This window comes from Cheilinus undulatus, linkage group 8, assembly GCF_018320785.1.
Source record: "Cheilinus undulatus linkage group 8, ASM1832078v1, whole genome shotgun sequence".
Classification (NCBI taxonomy): Eukaryota; Metazoa; Chordata; class Actinopteri; order Labriformes; family Labridae; genus Cheilinus; species Cheilinus undulatus.
This window is the reverse complement of record NC_054872.1, coordinates 29,398,356-29,408,850: the sequence shown is the minus strand read 5'-3', so window position 1 is coordinate 29,408,850 and position 10,495 is coordinate 29,398,356. Positions and strand designations below refer to the sequence as shown.

At 36.6% G+C, this 10,495-nt stretch overlaps 1 protein-coding gene across 1 annotated transcript; it reads left to right on the top strand.

The window, feature by feature from the left end:
• Positions 1–1,204: 1,204 nt before the first annotated feature.
• On the top strand, positions 1,205–10,451 carry upp1 (uridine phosphorylase 1). The gene is made up of 8 exons (XM_041793416.1): positions 1,205–1,371; positions 1,562–1,666; positions 3,791–3,902; positions 4,011–4,169; positions 4,283–4,397; positions 7,881–8,090; positions 9,486–9,632; positions 9,729–10,451. The coding sequence occupies exons 2-8, from the start codon at positions 1,629–1,631 to the stop codon at positions 9,878–9,880; spliced, it is 933 nt and encodes a 310-aa protein (XP_041649350.1). The 5' UTR covers positions 1,205–1,371; positions 1,562–1,628; the 3' UTR covers positions 9,881–10,451.
• Positions 10,452–10,495: the final 44 nt, after the last annotated feature.

Genomic DNA, 10,495 nt, shown 5'->3' with positions numbered 1-10,495 from the left:
TTTGTGAATAAAATTTGGGTTTATGAGGTTTGTCAATTATTGCATTCTCTTTCTATTTACATTTTTCACAGTGCCCCAACTTTTTTCTAACTGGGGTTGTGAAAAAACTTAGCTCAGTGGACAAGTCAAAATTAATCTGTACCTTCGGTCATTTATTGATTTTTCTTTTTTAACCTATAACAAAATAAAATTTAATTAAATAGTACGATTAACAAATGCATGAGTCGACCAAAGTGCGTTTCAGAGAAAGGCAAGAGAACAATCACATACACATAAAACAACACAATAAACAGAGACAGTGAGGAGAAAATAAACTGGGTCTTGTTATGTTAACAGAAATGGATTTTAAAGTCAGTAGAATTTGGGTTAAAGACCGAAGGAAAAAGCTCACTTTTCAGTGGTTTAGTCAATGTCATAACCTTGATCTACTAGTTCCGGTTTTTCTTTCAAAATAAGAGCAGGCATGTGTTGCTAGCCTGGATCTGACATCTGAGCGCTGCAAAAGGCCCACAGTTAAACCAGATGTGCTACCTATTTGGCCACCACTTATTTGTGAGGCAGCTGATTCTAAAAATAGTTCGGTAGAATTTTTTTTTATTATTATTATTTCAAAATAATTTATAAAAAAATGTAAGCCCTGACGGCCATCTTTTGAAAATGTACGCTTGGTATCGTGGCTGATTTAACCCGCTAGATGGCGTGCCAAGCCACTAACCAAACTAATACTAGTCTACAGGATACCCCTTGTGGCTTATGCTGCTACGTATTAACTTTATGAAGTGCATCTTCATTGCCTTCTCGATCGATTGAAAAATGTGAATATGTTTACTTTTTTAGATGTTTTAGATTGTACTTTTTGTTTGATAATTTGGAAAAAGATGCAATTTAACATTCACTTTTAAGAAAGTGTTGAGGTTTTTGTCTTTAAGATTTAAGGCCAGTATTTATTATTATACACCATTATTCATAAGTACTGTTTTCAAAATGAAATGTCCCCTCAGGACACTGGCCTTGGTTGGTCAGATAGGTTTGAGGACTGTTCACCTTTGTCACCATAACAAAACTTTGATTGGTTAATATCTAGTTTGTCATGGGAATATAACAACTTCACGCAGTTTCACAGGGGAATTTAGTCATTTCAGTACGTGACCAAAAGCACACAAGAGTAGCCTTTAGTCCAGGAATGGGATGATACGTTTGTGACGTAGGTGACGTTGCGTCACTGTGGACTGAAGCTCATGCAGCACACGTTACGGCGGAAACGTCAGTCAGTCAGCGAATTAATTCATGATAAACAGAGGAAACTGCAGTCAAACAGAATTAATTGTTTTGAGCGTGTTGGATTTGTCGTCCCGTTGGCTTTGACTTAAGGTAAATGTCGGACTGACTCTCTTCTCTATCTGTGAGCGACACAGTGGCAAAAGGCTATGTGTTGCGATTTCTGATACAGATATATGGTCCTAAACATGTATATTAACTGTGCACCTTGTTGCAAATAGCGCTGCGAGTAAGGGTATTTCCCTTAAAATACAAATGTAAGCTATGCTGTTTTAACGTTAAGGTGTCGTCTGAGGTTGGTGCTTTCGGTCACTGGGTCACTTTTTCCGGACACAGCTGTATTCAGGAAGATGGATCCGAAGGACGACGTGAGAAACTCCCTCAGCAGGTGAGAAGTTCCAGTGTAGACCCAGTCAATTCCTTGTGTTAATGTTTAACAGAAATTCCGTTTTAATTTAAGTTTTATTTGTAGGTTTTCTGTTGGTCCACAGCAAATTCAACATGCGCTAAATGTTGAAAATGTAATCAGCTATTCAACATCAGGGATTAACAGGAGGTGAAAGGATATGGCAGGGCATTGTTTCCTGCCAGGAAAAGTCATTACTCTTCCTTAAAGATAACACATTCAGGATACTGGGATATTATATTCCTAGTAAAATGTTACTCCTGTAATAATTAAGGACTCTCTGTTTAAACACATTCAATAGGCCTACAGTTTTGTATATCTGTCAGTTTTTATAGTTGAATTGATGTACACTTTTAGGCAGATACTATACTATACACATTTTCTTTAGTCTATATATATTTTTAAATTAAATGGATCTATAGTTAACATGCAATGTCTATAAAGTCTTCACCTGGTTAGATATTTTACCCTTTTATTGATTTTACAAATCAATCATATTCAATTTAATTCAGCCTTTTTTATTTTCCTCAAAAAAAATCCTCTTCACTAGCCTTCCAGGGTCAGCTGCCGAGAAGCATCCCTACAGCATGATGCTGCCACTAACATGCTTCAGAGTGGGAATGGTGTGTTTGTGGTCATCTGCAGTGTTTGGTGTCCTCATAGTATCTCTACTGAAGGTCAGAAAGCACCATTTTGGTGTCATCAGACCAAAGAACTTTCTTCCACTTGACCATGGAGTCTCCCATATGCCTTTTGGCAAACTCTTGTTGAAATGTAATGAGAATTTTCTTCAACAGTTGCTTTCACTTTGCCACCCTCCCATAAAGCTTTGATTGGTGAAGAACCCAGGGACAGTTGTTGTATACAGGGTCTCGCCCATCTTGGCTGTTGAAGCTTGTAACTCCTTCAGTCATGGGCGTCTTGATGGCCTCTCTCCCTGGTATGCACAGGTCTCTTCCTCTTGCACGGTCACCCAGTTTGTGAAGACGGCCTAATCTAGGCAGATACACATCTGTCATATTCCTTTCTTTTTTTGATGGTGGATTTAACGAAACTCCGGGGGATGATCAGTGCCTTGAAAATTTCTTTGTATCCATCCCCTGACTCATACTTTTCAATCACCTTCTCTCTGAGTTGCTTGGAGTGTTCTTTTGTCTTCATAGTGTGATGGTTGCCAGGAATACTGATTAACCAGTGTCTGGATCTTTCAGACCCTGGTGTCTTTATACTATAATCACTTTAGACACATTCACTGCACTCAGGTGATCCCCATTTCAGCTTTGTGAGACTACTAGCACCAACTGGCTGGAATTCTGTTGAATTAGGTCAGTCACTGTAAAGGGGATGAATATTCATGCAGTTACTTATTTTGCATTACATATTTTTGTTTAATTGACATTACTTTGCAAAAATCTGTTTTCACTTTAACACTAAAGAGGTTTATTTGTTTATTTGTATGTTTTTTTGTCAGAAAGCCAAATTATATCAAGCATAATTGATTTATAAAATCAAAAGAAGGGTAAAAAATCCAAGGGGGTGAATACTTTTATAGGCATTGTATATGTATTTGCAAGCCTGACAAACAGCTCCTAATACTACCACACTAAAACCACCTGGAATAAATACCTATCTGGAACAGTTTCGATAAAAAAAAAAAAGAACACAAGCTTTGCTGAATGGGAAATGAATCTGGATTTATGTTTTAAACCTCTCTAGCTTTAGCTGTCTACAACCCTAGAAACTTTGGGTGGATGACTTGTTAGAATGTAGGAAGTAGATTTTGTTTTGCAGCTGAAATGACTCAAACATAAGTCACAAGGTGTTGTACTTGAAACAATGATCAGGAAGGATAGGCAGACTTCCTTAGTGATGGCTTACTTTTGTAACACTATTAAGCAAAAAGTATTCCTGATGAAAGAATTTCACAATGAGGTCGTTGTTTTTTACTAAATAAGAGGTGTGTCACAAATGGATTTCCTACTTTGATGGTGAAATACGAATGCCCCAAAACTTCAGTGGATAAAAGTGAATGTATCTGGCTGTGTAATATGGGTTAAGTGAGAAGTTTTTGTACTGATTTTTAATAATTGTTTTCTCTCATCTAAGCCCCGTTTGTGTACACAACCCACACCTGGTCTCACTGAAAGATGACATCCTCTACCACTTCAGTTTGGGAACTGGAACACACAATCTACAGGCAATGTTTGGTGATGTCAAAGTAATAATTTTTTGTGTTTTTCTCTAAAAACACACACTTGATTGTCATGTATTAACAGTTTAACAGTATTAACAGTTTAATGTGATAATTCTGCATTATTTCTTTCAGTTTGTGTGTGTGGGGGGTAGTCCTTGGAGAATGAAGTCATTCATTAAGTACATCGCTGCTGAGCTCAATATGGAGGACCCCAAATCAGACTACCCGAATATCTGCGCAGGAACAGACCGCTATGCGATGTACAAAGTTGGCCCTGTGCTCTCTGTCAGTGTATGTATGAACAGAATCCTTTTTAAACAAAGGTCATGCTGCTTAAGGAATGAAGTAGCTCTGTCTTTATATGTCAAACATAATGAATGATATATCTGTGCCTTATTTTGCAGCATGGGATGGGCATCCCTTCTATTTCCATTATGTTACATGAGCTAATAAAGCTCCTCCACCATGCACGATGCACAGATGTGACCATCATACGCATTGGGACATCAGGTGGAATAGGTGAGTGTACTATTTTTAAATACCATGTTTCTTTTAAGTGTCCAAGAATACTCTTATTATTTAAACTCAGAGGCTACTTCTCCAGTAATTCTGGAAATAAATTTAATGAAGAAATTTAAAGGAAATTCTTGACTTAAGATATTTGTGGTATGCGTTTGAATAATATCCAGTAGGGATGCACAATATTCTATTTTTGCCAATATCCAATATGCCGATATTTTAAAACTCATTTTGGTCGATACCAAAACTGATATTTAATTACATTTTTTTTCCACTGTAAAAAACACCAATTCAATTCTGTACTACAATTTTTTTTAATATTGGTAGTCATTTTTTTTTAGAAACAGACAAAAAATTTGATTTTAATCAGAAATAAAGAATGTATTGTTTTATTTCAAATACAGCCATACACTAATGAAAAACTTACGGTAATGTCTTTGGGTTACATGTGCATTACATGCTACATGTATTTTTGATAGGGCTGTCAAAATTAATGCTTTAATGCGGATTAATCCATCATCATGATTAATCTGATTAAAGATTTTAATGCAATTATCTCACCTACAGCGCAGATTGACTCAAAATCCCTGAAACGTCTGAAACCCTGAAATGGCAACGTATTTCGGGAAGTTTGTCCAAGTAGGGTTACTGTCGAGCATGCCGGCGCACATGCGCAAATGGGTCATCAATCCGGTAGTGACCAACCAACTTGATGTGGAAGACGCTAAACAGCATGTCAGCCCTCTTGATGGGAAATTTGAGTACAAAAAAAAAAAATACAAGACAGAACAGTCGACTGATATAAAGTATTATGCACATTCTGCAGGAAGTTTTCATCGAAAGCGCTTTCAGCTTAAAATACCACTTTAACGTGAAGCATACGTTCATCTGGGATGCTGCTAGCGCTTCAGCGTGTCGCCAAGCTTGCAAAATGAAACGCAATTAATATAGATTAAAAATGAATGTTAATTAATCATGATTAATCTAAATTAATCCACAGCAACCCTTTGATTAATCTGATTAAAAATTTTAATCGTTTGACAGCACTAATTTTTAACAGTACAGCCAAAGTCATCTGCATCTTTGATGGCAATAAAAGCAGCAAAATAACCTGCTGACACTGAGTTCCACAGTGCGAAAAAGAAATAGCTTGTAAATTTTGATTGATTCTTCTTATTACTCAGCCAGGCATAAGGTCTCATGTTGATGACTTGTTGCTTCATTGCTAATGATGTTAATATTACAAGGAAAACAAAAAACAAACCCCCCCCCCCCCCAAAAAAAAATCTGCTTCTATAAACAATGTTCATTGCCTCTACTTCTACAAAGCAGCACCTGTCTGCATGCAAGTACCTGCCTGTACTTGAAGCACTTTGTGGCACTTAATGATGCTGTTACCTCCTGTCTTGGTCTTTGCTGGTGTTGTACTGTACTAACCCTTACATGTACAGTGCCTATAAAAAGTATTCAACCCCTTGGATGTTTTATACTTTTATTGATTTAATGAATCAATCATGGTCAATACAATTTGGCATTTTGACAATAAAAAAATCAGTGTCAAAGTGAAAACAGATTTCTACAAAGTAATGCCAATTAGATAAAAATATGCCATAGAAAAAAGTGACTGCATACATTTTCACCCCCAAGTCAGTATTAAGTAGATCACCTTTGGCTGAAATCACAGCACTGAGTCTGTGTAGATAGGTCTCAGCCAGGATTTCACATTTGGACACTATTATTTTGCTCACTTTTCTTTGCATAACTGACCGGACTCTGTCGGGTTGCACAGGGATCAGACTTGCACAGCCCTTTAACTGGTATCTAACTGGTTCAACTGTTTGCACAGGATAGAGAATTCCCGCAATAAAATGATTATCCTGTATGCACAAGATGTGTCTGAAATAACAACCTGTATGTACAAAGGAATTTTTTCACTTTTTGGTACATAACATGCTCCATGTTGATCGGAGGCGCTAAACAAAAACCCTATAACTGCTTCTTCTTTTAAAAATAAAAAATAAAAAGCACGAAAAACATTTTTCTTGTATCACAAAAGAGGGCCCCACAGGTCCTTTGTAAATTTTTAACAGTGTCATCCTTTTGCTTTGATTGGACGAAATGATCTCCATCTTTTCCATTGATTAAAAAGCGTATTTTTTTGTTTGCTTGTTTGTTTTGTAACCATTCCTCAAAATTAAACGAGGGGAAACATTAGAATGTTTTGGATTTTTATTTAATAATTTGATATTGGATAATAATGATTTAATTAAAAAATCTAAACTTTTATTTGTTCTAGAGTCATTTAACTCAAAGTGAAATATTTCAAGCATCATCCTCCTCCTGCTAACAAGCTTTGTAGAGATGCTAATTTCCTTCTTCAGCAAGACATAGCTCTTGCCTGAGTCAAAAGCTAGTAACTGATTTCCTGACCGTAGTATTTCTGTGCTTGATTGACCAGCCAACCATCCTGACCTGAACCCAATAATCTATTAGGTACTACCAAGAGGAAGATGAGACACCCGCCCCAACCATAAGGACAAGCTGAAAGCCACTTTCAAAGCAGCAGGGTTTCCATCTCACCTCAGCATACCAGAGGCTGAATACCTCAATTCAGTGCTGCACTGATGCATTAATTAGTGCAAAATGAGCCAAGACCAAGTATTGAGTGCATTTAATATATCTAACCAAAGACTTTTTATAGTAAGTAGCTTAAACAAAATAAGGTTTTGAAGTGGTTGCTTACAATTTGAACATGATTATGGTGCTTTTTAATTAAGTAAGTCTTTTTAGTCAGAATATTATTACTGCACATTTGAAATATACCTTATATAACTATAAATTACAATTTATCTGACCTGCTGTCAGGGACCAAGCAGACAGAGGAGTACTTTTAAAGAAAAAGTGGGCTTTTATTTTACCCAAACAAAGGAATACAAAATTTACAAACCAACTTATAAGAACTAGGCCTATAAAAGAGGTCAACTTAATATAGCTTTAAGTAGACAAGACAAAAAAAGTTGTGAACTGAAACAAATGGGCCTAACACAATGAGACAAAGGGAATGAATATATAGGTTTGGCCAACCAAATGAACACAAAGGGGGTAAACAAAACGGATGCTAAACTAAACTAAATACAAAGCCTTGGCCACCCCTTTTGCTTGAACCAGGAAGTTCCCTCCCCCACCATCCAGGTAACTCAAAAGAAAGAAACAATGATTAGAACAAAAGAAATGTGTTATTTCTTACATTGCATAAATTGTGCTCACTAAATTTAACCAGCAATGATAAACAAAATGAATGTTTACCAAATCCAACCTTGTGTAAATTATTTGTGGTTAAATGAAAGAATCAAACTGTAATGTTTGTGTTGTTTGTTGCAGAATAACTAAATGTTTGGGAGAAACTATTGAGGTCAAAGTGTGGGTCTGAGTTATGTCACCCTGTGTGGCTCAGCCATCACACCTGCCATTTCTGTTTTTCAGGGCTCAAGCCTGGCACAGTCGTGGTCACCAGGCAGTCTGTTGATGCCACCTTCCTGCCCAAGTTTGAGCAAGTGATCCTGGGTAAGACAGTGGTCCGTAACACAGATCTGGACCAGTGCTTGGCTAAGGAGCTGTTGCAGTGCAGCAAAGAGCTGAATTTGTTTGAGACCGTGATTGGAAATACTATGTGTACCCTGGATTTCTACGAAGGTGTGAGCTTTGATGCATCTTATCACTTTCATGGGTTTGTTTTTGGTGTGAAATATTCACAAGATAGTCCAGCAGACCATTCATCTGAGATGCTGTCTGTGTCAGAATGGAACTGCTGTAATTTGCTGGTACAAAATATTTCCAGTTTAAGATTTTTTTTATTCAACTTTATTCCTAAACAAAGTCTGGCAGTTGCATTCATGAAATAACTACATTGCAAACTTTACAGACTAAGCAACATTTCATAATACAGAGAAAAGATCCAGGGTCTAATCTGGGTTTAAATTATGCATAAACCTGTTTCAGAAGTAGTTAAACAAGTGTTAACTAGGGCCTTTGTTAGCTTTAGCTAAAGCTACCATAGCTACACTAACTATGTAATTAACATGACTAAATAAACCAATATAGCTAAGTTAGCTTTAGCAAATTGAGCTTTAGCAAATGTAGTTAAAGCTAACAGCTTTGTAGCTGCTTTGTGAGCTAAGCTTTAGCTAACGTAGCTACGTTAGTTACGTAGCTACATCATCTATGTATCTTACGCTGCTATCGGAGCTAAGATATTAGAGGCGGGAATCTTTAGGCACCTTTCGATTCGATTACGATTCATAGGGCTACGATTTGATTCATCATCGATTATCGATGCATTTTGCTGCGCTTGGTTTTTTTTTTTACATTTCTGTTGTTCTCACTGTGTCAAACATAATGAAAACATTACATTTGTATTTAGAAAAATAGAGATAAATTAAATGTTCACTATCCTCTAATGGAAGATGTGTGTGAACTGGAAAGTTACAATTTCACTGAACCAAAGGTAGCAGCATCTTTCCTTGTAACATATTTAAAATTACAGACATACAAATGTCCTTTTTCGCAGATGAACAACTGGTAATCTATATCTTGCTGTTACGTGCTGCATATCAGAGTTCCACTTTTTTGTTCCTGCTATTCCACAGTGTTAAATTACTAACAATTGTTGATTATTGGACATTTATAAATTGAGCCGGAATCCTCCACCTCCACATCACGATGCATCTAAGAATTGATTTTTTCTCTCACCTCTATAACCTATGTTAACTTTGCTAAAATGTTGTCATGCAGGTCTTGCTTTCTCCTATAAGCAGGCTGTTAATTCGGCTTTATTAAATGCTTTTCAATCAGGTTTTGCAGGTCAGGTTTTTAACTTTAGGTATCCCAACTGTTACATTAACCATAACCGTAAACAGAATCTAAATCCAATTCTATTTAGAAAGTTTTTGTGTGTATATCCATTTCAGACAGCATCTGAGATAGATGGTCTGCGAGAGTGACTGTCAGAGATGCACGATCTGCAGCCAGACCCTTCTCAAAATATCTGCTGTCTTTCTAACTGCTTTTCAAATCCATTCACTCCACCAGGACAGGCCCGTTTGGATGGCGCTTTCTGCTCCTACACTGAGAAGGATAAACAGGACTACCTCAAAAGAGCCAATGAAGCTGGTATCTGCAATATTGAGATGGAGTCTTCTGTTTTTGCAGCTATGTGCAAGATGAGCGGGCTAAGAGGTGAAGAATGACATCAGTTTAATGTTACTGCTAAGCATTTTCTCAGTGTTTCCTTTTAAGTTTCCAAACTTGGTTTCTTTTTATTGCTTTTAACAGCAGCAGTAGTTTGTGTGACACTTCTGGATCGCCTGAAGGGGGATCAGCTGAGCAGCTCGAGTGAAGTTCTTCACGATTACCAACATCGTCCTCAAGTCCTGGTCGGCTGCTTCATTAAAAAGCAGCTGATGTCCAAAACAGCACATAGCTAAGTGCAACAGCTATCACATACAAGCATACTTTAGATGATCAGTACTGTATCTTATTTTGAAGCTTAAGAAAATACTCAATGCACACAATAACTCAGTTTTGTCACATCAGAATATGCAATAATTTTTTGTTATTGTTCTACACTTGAAAGATTTTCCTGTCACAGTGATATAAAAGCACTGCTTTTCATTTTTTATTAAAATTCACTTCAACAAGACCTTACTTAAGAAGAAATATTTCATGTACTAGCCAATCTGTCTTATTAAATGGTGCCTCAGAACAAGAACGTTCCTGATCCATAACACTTGGACCTCTTCTTGACCTTTGCAAAGTCTATTCATTAAATTAATTTTGTATCACACACACTATTGTTTATTAAACTCTAAAAGTATGTATTACCTGAAACATTTTTCTATGCAGAATGTATATTGTGTTTACTTTTCAGACTAGGCATCCTTTATGTTTGTAAAAATTAATTCATTGCCAAAAAAACTGCAACAGAAGGTCACTGATTATGAGGATAAACAACCCAGAATGACTTATGGATGTGTAATAAAGTCTTAGTCAGTCTTATATTGACTGTTTTATCTCTTTGCTCATTAATGTGACATCGATTC

Coding starts and splice junctions, on each gene's coding strand:
- upp1 (XM_041793416.1), top strand. CDS start 1,629: ATGGATCCGAAGGACGACGTGAGAAACTCCCTCAGCAG. Junction 4,398..7,880: donor TGGGACATCAGGTGGAATAG/GTGAGTGTACTA, acceptor TCTGTTTTTCAG/GGCTCAAGCCTGGCACAGTC. Junction 8,091..9,485: donor TACCCTGGATTTCTACGAAG/GTGTGAGCTTTG, acceptor TCACTCCACCAG/GACAGGCCCGTTTGGATGGC.